This window comes from Gadus morhua, chromosome 6 (assembly GCF_902167405.1).
Source record: "Gadus morhua chromosome 6, gadMor3.0, whole genome shotgun sequence".
NCBI classification, from domain to species: Eukaryota; Metazoa; Chordata; class Actinopteri; order Gadiformes; family Gadidae; genus Gadus; species Gadus morhua.
In genome coordinates this window covers 14,737,927-14,762,926 of record NC_044053.1, presented here as the reverse complement: position 1 = coordinate 14,762,926, position 25,000 = coordinate 14,737,927, and the positions used below count along the sequence as shown (strand labels likewise).

Sequence of the window (25,000 nt, the reverse complement as noted above, 5' to 3'; positions counted from 1 at the left end):
AATGCGGTCGGGTTGCACCTGATGAGAGGTTAGAGGTCATGGTTCACCGGCAGTATAGGAAGCATTTGTCGAATCCATTCGAACTTGACACTCAAAGACACTGAATCACTGGCATCTGAGCGTTGGAGGCCTTCCAGGAAACAATGGGTGTAACGGCTTTAGGGTGGTCCATAAGGCAACATACTGGCCACCCATATGAGTCACGATGGACAGGCACGTGTTTGAGTTGTAGTTTGATCTCTGCAAACCCCAGATTCTATGACACGGCATGTTTACATGCTACCTGCCTAAATGCGCTGTTAATAGGGAGATGAGTAATAAAGTTCAACATTTTTATGAAAACATTGAAGAGCGTACAAATAATGTAGCAGCGAGAAGAGAGAAGACGTGTCAGACTGTCAGACTATGATATCATAGGGAGAGTAGAAATGGGACTCAATGTAACCTTCTGGAAGTTACTTCGACCACAGTGGGGAGATCTTTTTGCATGAGTTCTTAGTGCAGATTAGCTCAAGGCTGTGAGAACCTTAAGGCAATGTTGAAGTCCTTTGTGACGCGATAAGACAGAGAAACGACATGAAAAGTGCTCGTATTCTAGAAACGCTATGAAGCGCTAATGGGGAGTGTGGTGGTGGCTCTTGTTGCTAGGCAACTGGTCAGTGAGTTTGAAGTTGATGTTGAAATAGTTGCACTTTACGATACTTGAACGCTACAACAGCAGCACAAATTGAATATACTTTAGGTGAAAAAATTACATAACATATAGATACAGAGATATAGCAAAGAGATAGGTATAGAGATATAATCAAAAATGTCATCTATAATAAAAAATTACATTAACAAGAATAGACAATTAAGATTTTAGGACCTCAAGAGTCACGTTAATTACGATGATAGTCGTACACGTATGTTGTACATTTGTTATGCGAGATGAGAGGGATGAACCATGTATTAAGGTAAGCAGACGGATGATCAGACTTATGTGTCTGCTTAGTGCTTAGTGCTTAAAGCTAAAGTGTGAAAGTTTGGAAAGATTAGTGGACAGATGAAGTAACAGAAACTCCTGTCTCATACATGGCTTGGACCAGATTATTCTAGGAGTTGATGGAACCAGACATAAGCCTTCCTACAGGTCAGTTGTCCAGCCTACACCTACACCTACTACTCTGTTCCTCACCAAGCAGTTAAAGTGGGGTCACGTGTTATCATAGCTTTTCAAACAAAGCCTTCCTAAACTATCACATCTGGCAATAAAGTCAATGCAAATTCACAGCTAGGTCATTAAGGTGAAACATTACGGGTTCACGTAAATCTACAAAATACATTCCAATAAAAGAAAGGGTTTCAAAGTGCTCCCCTCGACCCGTGAAACAAAACACTCCACAACACCGATACCCTAAAGCACACAGATGCGGCCCTCCAACAAAAAAAAGGAATTGCACCAGAAGGGACCCCTTCTGATGACATCATCATCACCTTCACCACCACTTCCGTGGTATTAATAGCAGCAAGGGAGGGCTGGAGAGGAGGCCCTGTGGCTGGGGGTGGGAGACGCTGCCAGCTGAAGGCTTGGCACGGTCAATCAGACAGCAGCGCATGATCCTCCCCCCCCCCCCCCCCCCCACCCCCCACTGACGTTGTGGAAGCAGTCAGCTGAGCACCCAGCTGACTAACACTCTAACAGACTGTGGGGAGCAGAGGGGAGGGCAAGGTCATGGAGCATGGGCTAGAGAGATAGAGAGGGGGAGAGAGGGAGAGGGAGAGCGAGAGAGAGAGAGAGAGAAGGAGAGAGAGAGAGAGAGAGAGAGAGAGAGAGAGAGAGAGAGAGAGAGAGAGAGAGAGAGAGAGAGAGAGAGAGAGATACAAATATAGAGAGTGAGAGGAAGAGAAAGAGATATAAAGAGAAAAAGTGATAAATCTGGAGAGAGAGAGGGAGAAGGAGGGGAGGGGGAGAGATAGAGAGATATAGACAGAAAGGGAAAGTGATGGATAGAGTGAGAGTGAGAGAGAGAAAGAGAGTTATGGAGACAGGGAGTGAAAGAGAGAAGGAAGGAAGCGTGAACGTGTGTTGAGGTGTGGAGTGGAGGCATAGATAGGAGGGGTGTGACGGACAGGGTGGTGGAGGGGGTTGGGGGTGGGGGGGGGGGGGGTGAATCTGAGCGATCCCAGCTCATTGAGGAAACATGGAGAGACGAAGGGCCAGCTCCATGCGTAGTCACTGTGTTTTTAGTGGTAGAGTTCAGTTGTTTTGGAGGGCAGTCCGAGGGCTGTGAGAATATGCAGGAGTGTGAGTAACGAGAGGCAGAAGATAAGGCATGAGCAGCAGATAACTTGGCGGGTGTGTCAGCCGGATTACTGCAAATTCAACGCTATTCAGGGCTCAATCCTTTAATTTGATTGAAAGACACAAAAGAAAACCCCTTTCTAGTGGTCATATCGCTACGGTACCCTTGTTAGCCAACCTTACTGTAGAGGAGATATTAGCAGAAAATGTTAACAATATTTTTTTCTAACTTTAGAAAATATTTTTCAGATGGGAGTAGATTTGAACGTGATGAAACCGGCTAGGGTCTTTATCTAAATAATGTTACATTGTGAGGCTTATCTTATCTTATCTTATACCACCTTCAATTATTTTGTAAGTGATAGATCACTTACTGGAAACTGAGGATGATGGATTTAGGGAAACGGAGGGGAAGGGAAGGCAGGCACAGAGGGAGAAAGAGGGATAGAAGAGGGCTGCTCACCTGAGGATGCGAAGGAGAGGGTGCGCAGGTGAAGTTCTTGCAGCTACGTCCTGAGAAGCTCCGTCTGCAGAATGAGAGCTGAGCTGCCCCAATCCACAGGATCAAAGGGAGTGGAGGGGAGGGTGTGTGTGTGTGTGTGTGTGTGTGTGTGTGTGTGTGTGTGTGTGTGTGTGTGTGTGTGTGTGTGTGTGTGTGTGTGTGTGTGTGTGTGTGTGTGTGTGTGTGTGTGTGTGTGTGTGTGTGTTTGTGGTTGTGTCTGTGTGTGTGTGTGTGTGTACTTGTGTGTACACACATACACATCAATGCGCGTGCATCGATGTATGAGCGCCTGTGTGTTAAGAACAGCAAATTCCATACAGGCCTCCACATTGTTCAGTAATTCATAGTAAAGTGCGTACCGTCTACATAATACAGCTTTGCAATGATAGAAATCTTCTCATAAAAGAAAAAGCATGAACTTCAATGTGTGTGCATGTGAGAGAGAGAGAGAGAGAGAGAGAGAGAGAGAGAGAGAGAGAGAGAGAGAGAGAGAGAGAGAGAGAGAGAGAGAGAGAGAGAGAGAGTGATAGATTGGTGAGGGGTGAGTGAGGGCAGGTAAGGAGGCTCAGGATTAGCTCCTCCAGTAGCAGACAGGAAATCCTATTTTCCCTGTCAGCCATCATGTCTGCCTGGCTCCTCAAACTAATGCAGCGCACGCTATCGCCCCGACAGTGCACTGCCGCGCTGCTAGACAGCTGGCCTGCTTGTAGACGGAGACTAAGCTGGACCGCGGCCTTTGACCATGAACCCTTGGCCACTCTTGGCCACAACGTGAACACGCATGGGTGGGTATCGGCGGGGAGGCCTGCCCTATGGTGAGATGAGGTGAACACTGCAGGTGAACACACAGTTTAACAAGAGAAGGAAGGATGGCTTTGGTTTCAACAGTCTGAGCCCAAAGACAGAGCATGAATATATAAAATAAACAGATAACATGGAATATGAATATATAATACACATCATACATTTAACAGTTGCTGTAGTGTCTCACACAAACACACACACATGCGCACACGCACAGCCACTCACACACAGAGATAGATCATACGATTTCCATGTCGATACAAAGATGCTCATACGTTGAGATTGGCTCGTCACCTCTCTATATGGAGCCGTGAGCCATGTTGTCTAATCTCAATTAATACCCCCACCTACAGAGACACGGTATTTAGGGCACAAATCCCCGTCCGTCTTGGGCTTGGCAGGTCTGATAGCTGTGGGAGACACACACTGGACTGCTGCTAACCACTAACTGCTAGCTGCCTGCAGCTTGTCTTCTCAGCACAGGACCCAGAGGTGGCCCATCTATCAACACACTATAATGATATACACAGACTTTAGCTTAAGGGCAACAATCAGAAGTATAGCCAGTGGGGAGGGCTGAAGCTTGAAGCTAGCATTGCAGGCAGACCCAACGCTTTTAGTCCCATACTGTGGAAGGATAGAGTGACCAGGTTCAGGACTCACTCATTTAGGCTGTGCTGACAGCCACACGTACATGTGCAAGCAGGCCCATTTATTTTAAAATATGAATGATATGAATTGTGTATATGTGTGTATATATAGTTTGTTTTTTCTACTGAGAATTTGTCATCCCTACAAGGCTGTTAACCTTGAAGGAAACTACCAGGCATCAAATAGACCTCTGAGGGCAAAGTGATGGATTAAGGCTGCCAATATAGTCTACTATTAATAGCGTTACAGCAGCCGCAATATTAACAATGGCCACTTGGTGGTAGGAGTTCACCACTCTTCCCAGACCTCAGAGGTCTCAACCAGAGCCGTGCAGTGAGCAGCCTTTTGAGGGGCAGGGGCTCTGATTCAAAAAAGGAAACATGGAACTAGATTAGTTAACAATATATGTCATCTTTATCTTCAATAATGAATAAACCTTGTTAAAAAAAAAAAAAAGTGTAATCTTATATAGTAGTATCCATACTATATCCTTACAGACAATGGGAAATTTTACATAATACAAAATCCCAAATTTTACCAAAATGGACAACCAAAAAGGAAACATGGGGCCTTACCGTTATTCAAACAAAATGTAATTTTACATACAGTATTGATAGTGTAGAAAGGGCTATTTCAAATGTTATATAATACTTAATCCACAATACTGTACACCTTAGAATGAAATATAAAACCTTACATCAGACTACATTCAAACAAATATTATCCATCCAAAGTGCAACAATCTGACAAGATACTATTTGATTGAAATAAAAATGTGTGCTAACTAATACAGCCATCAGAATGAGAAAAGGTATTTTTAATGATTGTTGGTGAATACTTTAAACTATCATTGCGTCATGATTCGCTATAATGCAAATATCAGCAAATAATCACCTGTAGTAAGTAGCAGCCAACCATTGGCAAGTACTACAGCAATCCGAATAAGATCTTTTTTTCTTTTCTTGTTTTAAGTGATATACACCTACCCCCCCCCAGGTTCAAGATATTGATAGGGTATATCGATATTTTTTTTTAAGTGATATATTGATCTACTCCCCCAGGCTCAATATATCGATGGGGTGTATCTATTTTCTTTTCAAGAGATATATTGATCCTACCCCCCAGGTTCAATATATCTTTATCCCCGCCAGGTTCCATGTATCTACAGACTATCCATTTTTTTGGGGGTGATAAGGTGGTAGAAAAGGTTTAGAAAGCTGTGAAAAAGTCAGCGAAGGGAAAGAGAGGAATGTAGCTTTCAGCGGGAGAGGTACAGGCAGATAGAGCAAAGGGAGGGGGCCCAGAAGGTATCAAACCAGGGCAAAGCCCCCTATTTTCAGAATTAGTGGAAGAACTTAGGTTGAGAAGATCTCAAAGAGAGAGAAGGGCTCCCAAGAGTTGTGAGGAGTTTACCCTGTCCTGGTATAAGGACACGAAGATCAGTATGTCCCATGGGGAGCGCAGGACCTAGGGGTTGGACTCCCTAACATGAACGATGGAGCATTACAGTTCATTCGGGATATCCGAGGAACAAACAGGAAGATATTACACAAAGTCCTTCTGTCTCCGCAAACCGGTAGGAAAAGATTGGGGCAGTTAAGTCCAGGGGTCAACCAGCGCTGGGGACTATTTTTTAGAGCCACCAAACTGAGGAGGTGGGACCCGCCCTAAAGGACCCTTTAGTTTGCGTGTGTTTAAACAGATGGGTGCACACACACGCAAGCAACACCCGCATTTATTCATTCTTTTAAACACTCACTTGCGGTAAAACAATGTTTTCTCACGATAAAATACTCATCAATCCCAAAAGTTATGGGCTTGTATGTCTGTGTCAAGAAAATAAGTGTTTGAGGATGCATTGTTTAAAAGTACAACTTATTACCGCTGAATCAGCTGTTCTTTCCCAAATAGTTTAATCAACGTTATAATTTACCCTAAAACAAGATTTTGATTTTCGAAAGCTGGGATATAGCCTACTTTGCTTGAGTTTATTATTGTTATTATTATTATTTTAACGCATGGCATAGCCTACTAGTGTTAATTCATGCAGCCCCTATGGAAAAAAAATGTTTCCACAATCAACATCATCATCATAATATTTAAATTAGGGTAATCGTTTGCATGTTTGCGCTGTGATTTATTGGTGTGTAAGCTTATATTTCAGTTCCGACCTGCCGTGGTATGTCAAAATAGCAACACCAACTGCGCCATCCGCTAGTGCACCTAAAACAAGTATTTTCTTGTCAGTGGCGCAATTGCTTTTTCGATCAGTCAAATAGCACCATGTATCATTTGCGCCGGAACACGCCTCTGCTTTTCGCCGACACGCCTCTCAGTGCACTGGGGCGTGTTTGCTGCGGGGGAAAATCAGCTTTACGCCGGGTGCAAACTAGCAACGATACATGCGTCGGTGTAGAAGGTAAATTACGCTGGGTGCAAGATAGGGCCAATGATGTTAATATGTGAGGAGCATCGATCACCTAAGCTTCCTCCATCCATCCGTCCATCCATCCACCCACACACCACAATTTCCCTTTCAGGGAATAACTGTTTTCTTATCTTATCCACCCATCCCCCAAACCATTGATCAGCCAATTTTGTGTACTTTATACTGTTAGGTACATATTTTAATACATGATTCAGCCATTGTGGTACAATATGCCACATGCAGGATAACAGAAAACAAACCAGATTTCACTTAAGGCATGTTGAATTTTATTTCCCCTGCACCTATAAGTAAAAGCATACAAACTAATATTTCAACAAACGTACATACATACATACATAAATACAAACATTCTTACATACAGACATATCAAAACACAAAACAAGAATGCAATACAAAACAAAGCATCCGGTTTTTCCCAAACTTATTTTTTCCATGTTTTATGTTTTTGCCCCACAGATGCACACAGACACAGGTAGTTAAGGGAAAAGTCCACCAAGTCGACCACCACTATCCACAACCACCCCATCCTCCAACCTCCACCCCAGACCTCATCCACAAGCTCCACAAGCAGGGCCCTGATATGCATTGTGTTACGACAAGAGCCCGGCATCGCACAACAATGGATGAAAAAGTGTGAACAGATAAATCTCCATCAAAACACATCAATGAATATAGGAAATGGACCATTATAGGGTGAAATATCCCTTTAGTCCTCGGTGATGTCGCCTGAGATGGCAGTATTGAATATATAATCTATAAAGAGAGAGAGAGAGAGAGAGAGAGAGAGAGAGAGAGAGAGAGAGAGAGAGAGAGAGAGAGAGAGAGAGAGAGAGAGAGAGAGAGAGAGAGAGAGAGAGAGAGAGAGAGAGAGACACACACACACACACACACAGACAGACAGACATACAGAAGCAGCAAGGTGGGGGCTCTGGTCTGACATGCACTACATGCAGATGTAGGGAACGTGCAGGAAAACTATGTTCATCATATCAGAGATACGTCACACAAGGAACGCTGCACGGCTAGATACTACATTGCCATTACTGAAATGCTACATTTTTTTTAAAAACATTAGAATACTATTTTTTTTATTTTATATTAGATGCAACAAAGGTTTCTTACTATACATAAGCTAGGGAATGCAAAATCAAGAATTGAGGAAGAAATCAAAGAAAATGGTCATGTCACAGCAAGACAATTTTCATATAAACTTTATATATTATATGCTATTTCTGTTTTCACTATATACAAAACACTACTAAATCTGATTAAATAAATTATAACAATGGAGACAGCTATGATCTATTCATTCAGGCAAAGCTACATCTCAGAGAGTGCAAAGACAACCTTGTCCTACATCCAAAAACAACACACCGGTGTACAGGACAGTACGTTTATATTTCAAGCCATAAATCAAAATTAATGATACTAAAGATGTGATTGGCCAGGTCTGTAGTTGCAACAATCGACCACTTGGGTGAGACATTGATGTTGGAAATCTTTGATGTGTATCCTGTTCAAATGCTACTTAATAGTCTAGACTTCAAAATTAATCCATCAATCTGCAATCTAACTTTTTAAATAACCTACAGTAAATTCAAACAATTGTATTGATTATTTTAACCTCCTGAATTTATAATAATGCTTTCCTCTGTTTTATATTTTTTGCAGCTGGGGGGAAATTTATCAAAATTCTAAGAAGGCACCTTTCAGGATATAATGATCATTATCATTCATGTCGACCATAATGAAAAGGTTATTATAAATACATTAATAATAAGAGGCACGGTCCAAATAAAAAAAATAGCATTGGGTAAAAAAGATGGTAAAAATACATTTTCAGCTTTCTAATTATCTCAGGTTGTCTTTAGTGTGATATTTTAAGTGTTGGAGACATTCTCGCCTGTTTGCGGTGCATTGTGTCGAACAAACCTTCACCTTGTCTCAGAGGAGGCTATGATGTCGGGCCAAAGGATCATTATGGATAATAATAATAATAATAATAATAATAATAATAATAATAATAATAATAATAATAATAATAATAATAATAATAATAATAATGATAATGATAATAATAATAATAACAACAACAATAATCAATCAACATCAACCATAACGATTGAGAGCGTGGCGGCTCTAAGCGTTTTGCGTCAACACACACTGGGCACAGAATCGCAGCGGAACTCGGACGACGGCACAAACACCTGGGAGCAGCGCCGCGCTCCCCTGTACATGCTACATCTCTTTTAACATCCACGGCTCAGCGTTACTGCGGAACATGCACCCCCGACGCCATGCAAGGCCTTCCTAGCGCTCTGAGCATCCGCACGCGTTCCGGGGAACCCGCCAGAAGGAAGTGTGATGATGTCATGGGGCCACACCGGAACCGTCGGACGCAGTGCGACGTCGCGGACCCCCTCTAAACATCTGTGCGCGTGCAAAGAAACACAGAACACTGTGCACTCTCGCCCCTCGACAAGACCCCCGATCCAGGCGACCTCAGGAGGACAAACGCCACTGCATTCCCAAACTCTACCCATGGTGCACCTCTGGCTTCGCTTTGTCCACCTCTCTCGTTAAACATGACGAATTTGACTTTCAGTAAAGGATGAGTAAGTCAACGATGGCTTGTTTTTCTCTCAAAGGACTCCCCCCCTACGTCCTCTCTGGGGGTCAGCTGTAGGGGGGGGGGGGGGGGTCTGGAGGTCAGGCTCCTGGGCCCATGGCAGCCGGACCCTCAGGCGGGGAGACGGGGCTCTATCTTCAGGGAGAGGTCGTACAGGGTGTCCTCGTCCATGATCAGGGTCTTATCCAGCAGATACTGGGTCACCTGGACACACAAGAGGGATGCATTGAAGCTAATGCTAAGGCTCGGACTTATTCTAATCAGAGTTTTTGTCTAGCTAACGGTAATGCTAACACTGATATGCAGAGCTGCCAACTTTCATGCATTGAGCGTGAGACTCACGCAAATGACCCCGTTATACGTTTCTATGTCTCTCAAATTCAAACGCCTGTTGACTAGAGACTCGAAAGATCTTCTGAGCAGCGAAGGGACAGCCCCCTTCCAAAAAGGTTGCCAATGCCAGATCAGAGGAGACAATGGAGGAGACAGTGGAAGGAACAGTAGAGGAAACAGTGGAAGGCAGTGCAGGAAACAGTACAAAAAGGGCAAAAGCAGAAAGCTTTTTGTGGAGCAGTCACCTTCAGGTGCATATTTTAAAGTGAGGTCAACCAGGTGGCAAGTAATCATACACACACGCGCACACACACACACACACACACACACACACACACACACACACACACACACACACACACACACACACACACACACACACACACACACACGGTTGCTGAAAAAGGGGCTGATTTGAATCCTTCCTTAAAACCCCATGCACTATTATAAGACCCACTGTTCTTTAAGACTATACTGAGGTTGAAGTTCATGTCCATTTGTATTCATTGCAAATTGCTAAATAATTTTTTTTTGTCTATTTGTCTGAATTTGTATTTGTTTTTTTATGAGATTTGTTATCAGACTTTAGGAGTAATCAATTATGAACAATGTGTAAAATGGCTGGAAACAGTTTTAATTTTTTAATAACTGTTCGTGAAACTTGGCAACCCTGCTAATATGAATGTGAATTAGGAGTGTTACTAATATAAATACTTGTGTACAATGATTACCTATTTTAATTGCTATTAGATTAACTAAATACAAGTTTTGGCATCACAACTGTACTGCTATACTGTATATAACCATTACTGACAAGTATACATATTAGAGACCAGTACCTTGACTTGATGCTCTATTCTGTACGGGGTTTGCTGAAACTGTCGGATCTCTCTGATGATGTGGGAAATCTGTGGAAGACAGTGCATTTCTGATCGTATGATTGCAAGGTTTGTTCTTTGTTTGTGTATGAACGTGTGTGTGTGTGTGTGTGTGTGTGTGAGTGTGTGTGTGTGTGTGTGTGAGTGTGTGTGTGTGTGTGTGTGTGTGTGTGTGTGTGTGTGTGTGTGTGTGTGTGTGTGTGTGTGTGTGTGTGTGTTTGTGTGTGTGTGTGTGTGTGTGTGTTTGCGTATGTGTATTCTCATTATATGTGTATATAACGTTATATGTGTATATAACGTGTTATATATATTCTCATTATATGTGTATATAACGTGTAGCTTCATACCATCCTCATTTTGGAAAAGTTGACGAGTCCTTCCTCGGTAAAATTGGGCGTTCCTTCCTCGATGAAGGCCAGGTCGGTGAGGTACATCCCCAGGTAGGGCACGCAGGGAGGGTTGCAGCTGGTGAACACAGGGTCAGTACGGTGGAGTTAGTTTCATTCTGTAGACTCATCTCACAGCATACAGTGAATATAGGTTCACATCTTTCACCCGCTCACTTCTTCAGAGTCTCTCGCAGGTTTTTGAACCGGCCTTCCGACGAGACCGTTTTTTGCAGCTTGTCCATCAGAGCTTTGGTCTGGGAGGGATTACAAAAGAACAGCGTCTGGAATCTAGCAATTACATTACATTGTATTTATTTTGCAGACACTTTTGTTCCAAGCGACTTAAGTAAGTGCATCCCATTATGAGATAACCCCGAAAAAGTGCAAGAATCATTCAAGGGAATCAGTTTCGAACCCTGACAAATCTTTTGTGGGCAAAAGACTTCTAAATTAGAATTGGTGTGTCTCCGATCAAGCCAAACCACCTCCATTGCCCTCCATGTATATACAGTACATATACCTGCTTGCTGATCTTGGCCCAGGTTTTCTTCAGCCTGTAGATGGCACTGCGGTTGAGGGCGGAGGTGATCTCCAGCACGCCGTTGTAGTTGTTGAGGCAGCGGCAGATGTCGGCCACGGCCACCCACTTCTCAATGGAGTTGGCCCGCGAGCCCACGTCCGTGTGGGTCATGATCTGGGACGCCACCAGGTTGCTCATCTGAACACACGGGTGCAACAGAGTTGTGCGTTAGGGGCCAGGGCTTCACCACAGGGCTTCACCACAGGGCTTCACCACAGGGCTTCAGCTGTCAGATGACAATGACAGCTGGACATTTTATTTTACACAACCTTGTTGAATACTTGATTCTGATTAAACTTACGGCATCCAGCTGTCTGTTATTTCTGCCTAACCTAGCAGACTGCTGCTAGGAATAACAGTTTGTTACTGTGGAGGCTACTAGCAACCATAGAATTGAACAGGCAATTATTTTTTTTACTGCGTGTCAAATATTATTTCTTTATCGCAAAATAAATTGCAACACATTACAGGATAATGACTTGACTCCATTATTCCTTACATATTGTGTATGTATATTTCCTCTGATATGAATGTGGTATCACAGGAGATTGCTAACTTATAAGCTATTGATTGATGATAGATGTTCCATCCTGACTTAAGGTCCTGTACAATCGCGCTACGTACTGCTACGTTTGTACATTGAAACGCCATCGGGACGTTTCGATCACAGGCAGGCCCCAACCCTTGGGAACCCCCTCAGGGGCTTCAGAGGCGAGGCGGCAGGATCACTTAGTACTCACGTCATTGAAGTGCTGGCTGGTCTTCATGATGAACGGGGTCCTCTCTGTCTTGTCCACTTTCATCCAGCCCTGGCCCAGGAACTCCCTTAGAGAGAGTCACACACACACACACACACACACACACACACACACACACACACACACACACACACACACACACACACGATGTGAGAATCGTAACAAAACAGGAACTATGTGTAACCCTGCCCCTTGCAGTTACTCCGGCCCGGGTACTGTGCCTTCTCCCCCTAGAAGTTCTGCTCTAACATACCCTAGGACAGGTGGATCCGAGATGAGGGTTATTGAAATATATATGTGCGTGTGAGCGTGGGGTGTTTGTCTGACAGTGTGTGGTTCTCCAAGACGTAACGTGTCCACAGCGTTTGGTGGCTCAGCCCATAGGGTTGGTTGGATGGAACAGCAGTGTGAAGGCTGTGTTAGTGCCCGTGTCATTGGGTGTGCCGCGCAGTGGGCTGTGTGTCTGAGTGCCACTCACTCGTAAGGGATGCTCCTGAAGACAATGTGGTCCAGCAGGGTGATCTGTTCAGCCAGCTCCATCGCAGGCAGAGACTCAAAGCACTCGGCCCTCGGACACTCGGCCTGGACCCAACACAAACACACACACACACGTTCTGCATTCATGAATCATTGATTCCTGCTTCTTGGTACATATACTTGTGTGTTGACAGTCACATCGTTGTTGTCGTTGTAAGAGAGAGAGGGAGAGGGCCATAGATAGAGAGAGAGAGAGAGAGAGAGAGAGAGAGAGAGAGAGAGAGAGAGAGAGAGAGAGAGAGAGAGAGAGAGAGAGAGAGAGAGAGAGAGAGAGAGTTTTTGAGTGTGTGTGTGTGTGTGTGTGTGTGTGTGTGTGTGTGTGTGTGTGTGTGTGTGTGTGTGTGTGTGTGTGTGTGTGTGTGTGTGTGTGTGTGTGTGTGTTTCTGTGTGTACAAATCAGCCTTGCAGATTGTTTAGTAATGCAAGGCAATTAAAGACGTTCTTCCTTACTTCTTCTTATTAATTCACTCAGGAACATGTTAAGGGGGCTAATTAACCAAGGACAGTAATGACGTGTGTGTGTGTGTGTGTTTGTGTGTGTGTATTTGTGCGTGTGTGTTGGAGGAGATATAATATACCTGAGAGCAGAGCTTTGATGTGTGCAGTAGTAGTAACACAGACGAATAATGAAGCCATGACGAGTGAGCGAGCTCCAAGGAACCGCGTGTAAGTTCAGACAAAGAAAATAACTAAATGCTAAGAGGAGGCTTAATTGCCTCGGGTTCAGGTCCTGCAATACTATGGTGACCTTACATCATTTGAGGTATTTCCAAGGATTTTTTAATGCTTTTTATATCTGTGTCGTATTGTCTGGTGGGTGCTGTGTCCAAGGTACTATGTTCGATCTCCAGTGTCTCCCGCAGCCTACCTCAGACCTCGTAGAGCAGGATGTCTCACAACCACCCAGGGCCGTAGCACCAAATCCTGGGCCCCTATACTGTAGGTACTAATGGGCCCCCCTGCGGTAAGTTGTTGACGGGGGGGGGGGGGGTATGGAGCGATTGTTGATGGGGGGGGGGGGGGGGGGGGGGGGTATGGAACGATTGTTGACGGGGGGGGGGGGGGCGGGGGGGGAACGTGGCCGATAAGAATTATTATTATTATTATTATTTATTTATTTTTCATGGGCCCCCCCTCTGCCTTGGGCCCACCCACAACTGTCCCCTTTGTCCCCGCAGTCCGTCGGCCCTGCAACCACCTACTCTTTTTTGAGACGAATCAGTGAAAAGAGAATTATACAAATGGATATGGCTTTGTATCATATAAATGTATCTGAATGTGAAGCAGGTTGTCAGTCGGGTATAAAGTACCATCGGATGAGGTACTGCGTAGTTCTCTCACCATTTGTAGGATGTCTTCAATCCTGAGCTGAACATCCTCCTGTTCATCTTGGGAGAGAGCGCTGGGAAGAGACAAGGTGATTGCTCACAGTCTGCTGGAACACGCTGTACTCTGTAATGTGCACACTCCCTGACCTTCTCCCCACATGTGTCCAACACATGTTTGTGTGACGAGAATAAATACTTTCATGATGGAGTACTTACAAATAGAATCAACCCTCAATCACGGAATAAAACGGCAACAAGAGAGATGCTGAAGCAACACATATCAACCTGCACATGTTGTGAGGTGTGTGTGTGTGTGTGTGTGTGTGTGTGTGTGTGTGTGTGTGTGTGTGTGTGTGTGTGTGTGTGTGTGTGTGTGTGTGTGTGTGTGTGTGTGTGTGTGCAGGGCCGTTGCACCAAATCCTGGGCTCCTATACTATAGGTACTGATGGACCCCCCTGCGGTAAGTTGTTGACGGGGGGGGGGAAGACGTGGCCGATAGGTAATTTTTCTTTTTTTTTCCATGGGCCCCCCCTCTGCCTTGGGCCCCCCCACAACTGTCCCCCTTGTCCCCGCAGTCCGTCGGCCCTGTGTGTGTGTGTGTGTGTGTGTGTGTGTGTGTGTGTGTGTGTGTGTGTGTGTGTGTGTGTGTGTGTGTGTGTGTGTGTGTGTGTGTGTGTGTGTGTGTGTGTGCTCATTGTACGTTTCTGGGCTGCTTACTTCAGTATGTTGGCCGTAGCTTTCCTCTCCTGAGGAAGAAGATCAGGATCTCGGAGAACCTCCTCGAGGAGACACACTACACCTATCTTCAACTCCCCGTTCATCTCAAAGTCCTGCAGAAACATACGTGCACAAGCACACAAACACACATACACATGTAAGTGCACACACACATACACACACACACACACACACAGGTGCGCACACACAAACACACACACACACACACACACATAGACACTTGCGTCCACACACACACACCAACACGCACACACCAAACGCACGTGCACACACACACAAGTTTGAGTTATGACCACAATTTAAAAGAGTCCCAGTAGTCCTAACAATTGATCCATCCATAGAGATGGATCACACATACATAATGCTAACCATATCCTCTCCCTCCCCCACCAATTGCTTCCTCCCCTTTGACTCTCCACTAATCGTGCTCTTCCGTATCTCTCGTACGGGTCACTTTTAACAAGCACTGTGTTCAACGCTGCCCAGAGAGAACGATTCACTGTGTGTGTGTGTGTGTGTGTGTGTGTGTGTGTGTGTGTGTGTGTGTGTGTGTGTGTGCGCGTGTGTGTGCGTGTGTGTGTGTGTGCGCGTGTGTGTGTGTGTGCGTGTGTGTGTGCGTGTGTGTGCGCGTGTGTGTGTGTATGTGTGAGTGTGGAGCTGAATGCGCTCGGATGTCTTCGTTCCCTGTGTTAATAGCCCCAATGGAGGCCGGCCTGTCGACACAGCGGTGTGCAATATTGAGGAAAAATAACAGGAAACCAATCAATGCAATTAGAGGTGCAGGGACGCAACTAGGCAGAGTCAAGCCATCACCATTACACTCAATTCATTAAAGGCAGCACGGCGTGCTCACAGCTCGGGTGGGTAGGGGAGCTGAAGTGGGTTGGGTCCGCAGTCCACTCACTGCCTGAGCAATTTTTTGTGCGTGTGTGTGTGTGTGTGTCAATTTGTACTTGTATACGAGAGTGTGTGTGTTTGTCCATGTGTTTGTTTGTTGACACACTCTAGTGGGAGCAGTGCAGCCGAACAGACCCATTAGACATACACCTTAATAGACCGCCGATTTGATTGCCCCAGAAAAACATGCAGATGATGTGGAAGGCGTGTATGCGTGGACAAACACACACACACATAGACACACACACGCGCGCGCGCACACACACACATTAACAGCTCCTGGGTGCCCACCTGTGAGTGCTTAGAGACCCAGTGCCGCAGAACGTTCAGCACTCTGTTGGTGGCGGCTCTTCGGATGATGAAGTCTTTGTCGCACGTCCGCTCTGCATTAGCGTACACTAGAGGGCAGTGGAGAGACCGGGAGAGAGACAGGGAGACAGAGAGAGGGAGAGTGGGAACGGGAGAGACAGAGAGATCAAATTAAAGAGGAAAGGGAAAAATTAAAATAAAGAGAGAGACAGAGAGAGGGAGAGAGAGTATTAGCCGATGTACTGTCAGAGGCAGAATGTCGTGTAATGTTTAGTATTATGATGAAGCAGGTCCGCACGCGGGCCTGCACTGTCCTGGGAGACCCCTGAGCGTATACCTGGCGGTGACCCGTGACCTGCTGCTGCCGTGGCGATGGCGAAGGCCGAGGCAGGAGACACAGAGCAGCGAGAGTTCTCTGCTGACTGGGCTACAGCCATGCACACACACACACACACACCAACACACACACACACACACACACACACACACACACACACACACACACACACACACACACCCATCCAGACACAAACATACAGATATAGAGAGGCAGACATACACATCCATACACACACACACATACAGATACAGATGCACACATTCATACAGACACACGTACATGCAGACGCACACAAAGATGGACATGCAACCATATGGACACACACACAGACACACACACATACGAACGTGCAGAAGCACAGATATCCATACAGACACACACAAATACACAAACCCAAATACACGTGCGAACACTCAGAAACACACACACAAACACACACACACACACACACACGTACAGACACACACAGACAACCATATGCACCCGAACACATACAGACAACAGAAAGAAAACATCAATATCTTCATTTGCCGTCCTTTACATGATATTTGTCCTTTCATAAATATAATCCTAAATGCATAATTATGCATTTATTAGCATCTTCTTAATCTTCTGATCCATCAAAATAGCCCTCATCCGAACTCAACATGGGTTGTTTTGTGTTTTAGAAATAGTAAGATTTATTTTGGTCGATCACAGAGGTCAGCAGCTTTGAGCTGCTGTTTGGAGCCAATAAATCTAGTGCCAGCATCTTCACAAAGTCCCCCCAAGGTAGGTCCCTACAGCCCAAAATCAAAGTGGTGAATTTCACAAAAATGTCAATTCACCACCACTAACTCACTCATAATAAACCCTTCTCCTACAAGCCTCCCTGGTTTGTATCCTTGTTAAAATGTCTGTCCTCAGCCTGCAAAGACCACATGAACATCCACACACACACACACACACACACACACACGCACGCACGCACGCACGCACATCACACGCGCACACACACACACACACACACACACACACACACACACACACACACACACACACACACACACGTCCGTTACGACTGTGTTGGCCCCTGTACACCAAGGTGTAATCATGTTGTATGGATAAGATGTACAGGGATGACTGCCTGGCCCCGTGTCTCACTGGGCCAGCCGAGGAACACTGTGTGCTCTGCAGAACCCTCTTGGCGGCACACAGCTCCTCAGTGACCCAGGCAATATACTCTAACCGTGAGTCGTGAACCGCTCGCTCCTGCTCCACAGAAGAGCACACACACACACACACACACACAAACAAACACACATACAAACACATATTCTCAAGCACACATACACACGCACACACACAATTACACAAACGCCCACAAATGTAGGCATGCACCCACAAGCACACATATACTCGCCCAGATTCAAACACACATGCACACAAATTAGCACACATACATGCACGCACATACATACAAATACTTAAGTGCACCGTTGGCACATCATCGTCTGCTTTATTGGCAAAGTAGGACTGGAGTCAAGAAATTTGACTCCAGTCTTTCCATGCTCTCAATGTACTCACAAAGAATTAAATAAAATAAGGACAGCAAAGGGCAAATGGGTAAACATTTAACTATTATGTTCAGATATAAATATCTTACTGCTATAATGGCAGACCTGTCGCACCAGTTACTCAAGTTACTCATGTGCGCATGTGCCAAGCAGCCTGCTATGAGGGGCCGCCTGGGACAGAATTCATACTTGGTCTTACACACACTATTATAATCTCGCATATACACCACTATACTCACACACACCCACTATTATACTCCTTTTACATGTATGTATGAAGGTCTATAGTCATGTATGTGAGAGATTACAGTAGTGTATGTGAGAGAGTATAGTTGGGTATGTGAGATAGTATAGTAGTGTATGTGAGATAGTGTAGTAGTGTATGTGAGAGAGTATAGTTGGGTATGTGAGAGAGTATAGTAGTGTATGTGAGAGTGTACAGTAGTGTATGTGAGATAGTATAGTAGTGTATGTGAGAGAGTATAGTTGGGTATGTGAGAGAGTATAGTAGTGTATGTGAGATAGTATAGTAGTGTATGTGAGAGAGTATATGAGTGAGTATAGTTTGTTTATGCAAGAGAATATAGTAGTGTGTGTGAGAGAGAATAGTATTGTGTGTGAGAGAGTAAAGTAGTGTGTGTGAGAGAATTTGACCGAAACTGAAGTGAGTTTGATTCCTCAGTTCCTGATTGGCTGACAGAAGAGGCGGTAGCTTCTGGCACTCAAAATACTGCATTAACAACTATACTCTCTCACACACACTACTATATTCTCTTGCATAAACATATATACTCTCACACACTACTATACTCTCTTGCATAAAAAACTATTCTCTCTCACATACACTCTCTCACATACAATACTATTCTCTCTCAACTACACTACTATACTCTCTTGCATAAAAAACTATTCTCTCTCAAATTCACTACCATACTCTCTCACAAACACTATTATACACTCTCATACATACAGTTAAAAGGAGTATAATAGTGTGTGTGTATGATTGTGTGTGTATGAGTATAGTGGTGTATATGCAAATTATAATAGTGTTTGTAAGACCAAGTATGAATTCTGTCCCAGGCGGCCCCTCATAGATTTGTCATCTCCCACACACACACACACACACACACACACACACACACACACATACACACACACACACACACACACACACACACACACATCTACAAACATTCACACACACACTAACACACATATCTTCAAACATACACACACACACACACACACACACACACACACACACACACACACACACACACACACACACACACACACACATTCACATATGAACACAAACCCACCCACAAACACACCCAAACACACAGCGCCCCTTGAGGCAGCGTTGGTGGTACTAACCTCCAGGCTGTCTGTAGCGGAGATGACGGGGGGTTGAGGGGGAGCGACACGGGGACATCTCCCCCCCGGCATCGCTGCTCTGAGAGGGCTCCGGTACGGGGGTCCGGGACTCTGGGGTGATCTTGTCCAGCGATGCAGACTCCAGCACGGCTAGTCAGGGAGACAAGGGAGATATGATGGAGTCAGGACGGTGGTCTATATGACAGACAGACAGACAGACAGACAGACAGACAGACAGACAGACAGACAGACAGACAGACAGACTGCTCAATATTTCCCTTCTTGCCATTGGTTGGGTCAAGGCTATATATATCACTATATATTACTACAGTACAGGTAGCATGTCATTTGTGTACTGTACCCCTGCTATGTATTGTCATAAACAGTGAGTCAGCGCCGTAACCATTCAATGTTATGTTATAAACAGTGAGTCAGCGCCGCACCCCTGCTGTGATGTCATGTCATAAACAGTGAGTCGGCGCCGTACCCCTGCTGTGATGTCATGTCATAAACAGTGAGTCAGCGCCGCACCCCTGCTGTGATGTCATGTCATAAACAGTGAGTCAGCGCCGTACCCCTGCTGTGATGTCATGTCATAAACAGTGAGTCGGCGCCGTACCCCTGCTGTGATGTCATGTTATAAACAGTGAGTCAGCGCCGTACCCCTGCGGATGCTGCGCCTTAGCTTGCCGCTGAAGGGGTCGATCTTGGGTAGCTCCTCCCCCTCAGGGGTGGTGGAGGCGGGGCCCTGCTCCGGGGAGGCGGGCCCCGGGGAGCCCTGGTCCTGTTGGGGCTTGGAGCCGTTGGGCGGAGGGGAGGTGGAGGCGGGGGGCAGGGGGGACGTGGTGGGGGTCTGCGGGGTCGGGGGGGTCTGGGGGGTCAGGGGGGTGCCCGAGGACGTGGGGCTGCTGGAGGCGGACTGGGAGGTCTGGTGGGGGTGGTGCTGGTGACTCAGGGGGCTGCCCAGGTCGAGACCCCCCACGCGGGCGGAGACGGGGGAGTGGAGGGAGAGCTTGCGTGCGGGCACCGGGGAGGAGGTGCGTGAGGTGATGCACAGGGGAGGCGGGGAGGAGAACTTGCGCGCCAGGCGAGGGGACTTGTCGTTGGCGTGCTCGCCGCTTCGGTTGTTCTGATTGGTTGCGAAGAACAGCTCCAAGCTCCTGAGGGGAGAGAGGAGGCAAGGCAATAACGTTGTGAGGCATGAATATGTTGAAGCCGTCAGAGCAACGGTTGCTTAGTGAGAAACTGGACGTCATTTTATTAAAATATCATGAAATAACGGAAACTTAATATCAATCAGAGAGGACACACACATGCCTTGTGAACATTAGGATAATTAACCTACAATCAAGCCGTAGTACAATCCAATCTAAACGCTGTACGTACATAGAATAAATTGGAACATTTGTCAAGCCGCACTGAATTGTAGACCTCTGATCGGCATGAAGGTTACCGCATTGCGTTGTAAGATTACAACATTGCATTGTAATCCTCAATCTTTGTCGGTCGCCTATCTTTCTGTACAATCACAGATCCACAGAGGCGGCGGTAACAGCTGTCTATTCACACAGGCTTGCAATTCAGCTTGAAAATAGACGAGGAAATTACATTCACCATGAAAAGAAACAGGAATGACAGATGGGAGGGAGAGGACAAAATAAGACTGAAAGGAAGAAAGACACACAGAAAGGCATCAGGCCCTACAGATAAAACATCAAGGAATAGAAGGGTAGGGAGGGACGAGAGGGCTGCAGAGGAAGGACGGAGCCACTAAGAGGACAATAGGGCCGTCAGAGACTGCCAAAGGGGAACAGCCCTCACGAGAGAAGGGGAAGGGAGGCCCACAGATAGAAGAAACCGTAAGACATTCGTATCCCAAAACTGTTGTTCACCCATTCACTTTCAGGCTAAGAGGAGCAGGTCCATGAGGGGAGCATTAGGTCATGCGTTAGGAAGCGCTCCTGCAAAAGGCATTGGGAAATAATGGAAAAGAGAGCTACGTTTACACAGGGGGAGAGAGAGAACGGGCTGGCGGAAAACAATCTGTCTGAGAGAGAGGCAAGGAGACAGAGATAGAGAGAGAGAGGGAGAGAGAGAGAGAGAGAGAGAGAGAGAGAGAGAGAGAGAGAGAGAGAGAGAGAGAGAGAGAGAGAGAGAGAGAGAGAGAGAGAGAGAGAGAGAGAGAGAGAGGGAGAGAGAGAGAGAGAGAGAGAGAGAGAGAGAGAGAGAGAGAGAGAGAGAGAGAGAGAGAGAGAGAGAGAGAGAGAGAGCTGAAATATTGAGTGAGCATAATAAGAGAGCAAAAGAACAAAGGTAGACAGCCAGACGGACAGATGTGGTTACTTTGGCTGGTCCAAGGCTATCTTCTTGATCTTCAGACTGTAGTCCGGACAGATGGATGTGATGGACAGACGATCAAATGAGTGGTACTGTACCCTGTAGTGGCAGAGGACATGAGCGGTTGGACGGGATGGGACACAAGCGGGGACAGACGGACAGACACCAGGACAGGGTGGAAATAACGAGAGCGACTGCACAGAGAACAAACAGAAGCACATTGCTCCTGAGCGGCGCAGTGCAGAGAGCAGTGGAGTACAGCTGCTCACAGGTTGGCCGTGTGGAGGAGTGTGAAACGGCTTGGAAACAAACATAAGCACGCTGGCTGAGATAGGAGCTAAAGACAGAGAGAAGCAGAGAGAGAGAGAGAGAGAGGGGGAGAGAGCGCCAAAGAGAGACTTCCAATCTGCCATACAACATATTCCTATGGTTGTGCCAAGTGCAGCGATGTTGGACGGGCTCCTCACACACTGGTGAGTGTTTCAGCCTGGAGGCGGAGGGGGTTTGTTGGCTGCTAGGGCTGGAGCTGTGTTTTACATCTTACTCCATCATTTAGGGACTCAAATGGAGGGAAAGTCATACATAGCGCAAAGGGAACAAACAAAGTCTGATACATGGACACACATGCACACATGTGCACACACACCCGCACACACAAACACACCCGCACATATACTCCCACACACACACCTGTACACACCCACACACAACCACACTCCCACACTAATTCAAAAACTTTATGGTGTCGACACGAACATAGAGAGAAAGAGAAAATGGCTTATTCATAAATCCGTAACTTCTGCCAGTAAAGGTGACATTTAACGTTTAATATGGAGATTGTGTGCGTGTTTTTTGTGTTTGTGAGTGTGTGTGTGTGTGTGTGCTTGTTTGTATAAAGTCTTGTATGTGTGTATATATATTTATAACATAAGGAATAAGAAGAACTAAAAGAAGAAGAAGAAGAAGAAGAAGAAGAAGAAGAAGAAGAAGAAGAAGAAGAAGAAGAAGAAGAAGAAGAAGAAGAAGAAGAAGAAGAAGAAGAAGAAGAAGAAGAAGAAGAAGAAGAGGAAGAAGAAGAAGAAGAAGAAGAAGAAGAAGAAGAAGAAGAGTTTTAAAAATATAAATTAACAGGTACATGTAAATATATATATATATACACAGACACAGGCCACGTGGCTCACAACGGACTTGTCAATATATATATAAATATATACATGCTCCTCCCGGCTCACGGCCCACGGCCTACCCCACGTCGAGCTCACCTGATGGGGATGGAGGTGAAGGGCTTCTTGTAGATGTCGGCCAGCTTGTCCATGACCACGGCAGCGGTGGTGAAGATGCGGTAGGTGTGCAGGAAGGTGTTGAGGAAGTCGATGGAGAGGAAGCGCAGGTCGGTCAACCTCTCCAGCAGACGCTCCACGCTGGCGTAGCGGATCTGCGGGACCTTGCAGGAGTTGAGCGTCTTGCTGAAGCAAATGTCAACATCATCTTTATGGAGACGCACATCGGATCTGATGGGTACAATACGCACACACGTACAACACACATCACCGGGCACAGGTGATTGTTCAGAGAAGAGTGATTACTGATGCAGATACAGAATTCAAAATATATTGATATTTAAGGACAGGAAAACAGATGGATCTTCAGAAATTAAAAGAACTCGGTGTGAGGAACATGATCCATATCGATGTTTCCACACACACACACGCACACATGCATACACGACACGCCGCTCACACACACACACACACACACACACACACACACACACACACACACACACACACACACACACACACACACACACACACACACACACAAACACACACCAGGGACGTACTTGATCATATGGGGAACAGTGACTTTAGAGTTCTCCTCAAACACACTGGTCATCAGGCCGTTGCAGCGGATGTTGTCTATGCACTGCGGGAGAGAGACAAGTCAAAAGAGTACACGGTAGAGAGACATCGAGAGAAACAAAGAGAGAGAGAGACAAGTCAACATAATGCATGGTAGAAAGGGAGTGGGAGGAACAAAAAGAGAGTGAGACAGGTTGAGCGAATACATGATAGTGAGAGATCCAAGTGAGAGAGAGGAAGGCAAAAATTGTATTGCTGATTTGGTGCTCATTAGGTAGGTGTGGAGGAAGGTGTTGACTAATACGTATTCCATATTTAGTCTTCTGAAGTTGAAATTTATCTTTTTTCAATCTTTTAAAAAGATTCAGTTGGTCAAACATTAAGGAAAAAAGCATTAAATATTATTTCAATTTGACATGACAGGCCGGTGCGATGTGTTGATGTTTGTGTGTCTGTGTGCTTGTGCGTGTGTGCGTGCATGCATGCAAGAGTGTACGTGTGTTTCTATGTGTTTGTGTAAGTGTGTATGTGTGTGTGTGTATGTTTGTACGTGTGTGCATATGTGCATGCGCGTGTATGTGTGTGTGTGTGTGTGTGTGTGTGTGTGTACGTGTTTGTACCTGCGTGCATTTGTGTGCGTTTGCGTGAGTAAGTGTATGTGTGTCTGTTAGTCAGACACGCCTCTACAGAGATGGAACCAAACATACTCCTCTCCCCGGGGGGGGAGCTACGCCCCTGTCTGTGTGTGTTTATTCCCAAGCCGTCTCATTGGTCCGGGGGGGACGGGACGCTGGTGGTTCTGCGGCTCAATGTTTAATTGCATGCTGGAGGCACCACAGTTACCTGGCTGATATCACTGGTCCACGCGCCCTTCTCCTGGCGCGACGGCGACAGCAGCACCACGGTGAAGGCCTGGGCGTCAGGCGGCTCCACCACCAGCTTGAAGTCCAGCTGGCCGAACACGGTGCTGCCGCTCTTAGCTGGTCACACAACGTCGACAACAACATTCGGTTGAGAGAAGGGACCGCCTGGCGTCATACCATCGTTAATGAGGAACCCAGGCACACGCAGGCATACTCACACATTCACACACACACGTGTACACACACACATGCGTGCGCACACACACACACACACACACACACACTAATAACAGGGGTTAATTAAGTGAACCCATTATCTTTAGTCAACTCCCTCCCCACATCCCGTCCCTTGAGCAATAAGAAAAGGCATGAGCGTTGAGGTCTGTTGACTTCAAGTGTGCGTGACCATGGAAGTGTGTCCACAGGATGGGTTTCCACTTTGTTGGTGGCGGCTTTGGTGGAGGTGGTGGTGTAGGTGGGAGATGATGGCCAATTTACTCGTCCACTGACAGAACCTTCTGAGAAATTAATGGACCTGTGATGACACAGGATCAACCGCTGGCATTTAAAGAGGGTTGGAGGAGAGGGTGGAGGAGAGG

The 25,000-nt window shown here is 45.9% G+C and overlaps 2 protein-coding genes across 4 annotated transcripts in view; both read right to left on the bottom strand.

Moving 5' to 3' along the window:
• Positions 1-2,862, bottom strand: part of LOC115546171 (creatine kinase S-type, mitochondrial-like) — an 8,370-nt gene extending 5,508 nt beyond the window's left edge. The window contains exons 1-2 of the mRNA XM_030359865.1: positions 2,748-2,862; positions 1-18 (exon numbers count right to left, since the gene is read on the bottom strand). The exon at positions 1-18 is cut by the window's left edge and continues 149 nt beyond it. The gene's annotated coding sequence lies outside the window, so the exon portion shown is untranslated. The remainder of the gene's footprint in view (positions 19-2,747) is intronic.
• Positions 2,863-6,933: 4,071 nt separating this feature from the next.
• rasgrf2b (Ras protein-specific guanine nucleotide-releasing factor 2b) overlaps positions 6,934-25,000 on the bottom strand; it is a 45,952-nt gene continuing 27,885 nt past the window's right edge. The window contains exons 13-29 of one of the 3 annotated variants that reach the window (XM_030358301.1): positions 24,382-24,518; positions 23,520-23,602; positions 22,939-23,187; positions 21,683-21,775; positions 20,003-20,499; positions 19,340-19,489; positions 16,404-16,493; positions 16,049-16,155; positions 14,840-14,952; positions 14,136-14,196; positions 12,736-12,839; positions 12,240-12,324; positions 11,440-11,637; positions 11,094-11,173; positions 10,878-10,995; positions 10,492-10,560; positions 6,934-9,523 (exon numbers count right to left, since the gene is read on the bottom strand). In XM_030358301.1, coding sequence (XP_030214161.1) covers positions 9,431-9,523; positions 10,492-10,560; positions 10,878-10,995; positions 11,094-11,173; positions 11,440-11,637; positions 12,240-12,324; positions 12,736-12,839; positions 14,136-14,196; positions 14,840-14,952; positions 16,049-16,155; positions 16,404-16,493; positions 19,340-19,489; positions 20,003-20,499; positions 21,683-21,775; positions 22,939-23,187; positions 23,520-23,602; positions 24,382-24,518 — 2,327 coding nt within the window. In that variant the 3' untranslated portion in view covers positions 6,934-9,430. The remainder of the gene's footprint in view (positions 9,524-10,491; positions 10,561-10,877; positions 10,996-11,093; positions 11,174-11,439; positions 11,638-12,239; positions 12,325-12,735; positions 12,840-14,135; positions 14,197-14,839; positions 14,953-16,048; positions 16,156-16,403; positions 16,494-19,339; positions 19,490-20,002; positions 20,500-21,682; positions 21,776-22,938; positions 23,188-23,519; positions 23,603-24,381; positions 24,519-25,000) is intronic. The other 2 variants (XM_030358302.1, XM_030358303.1) reach the window with 2 other exon arrangements.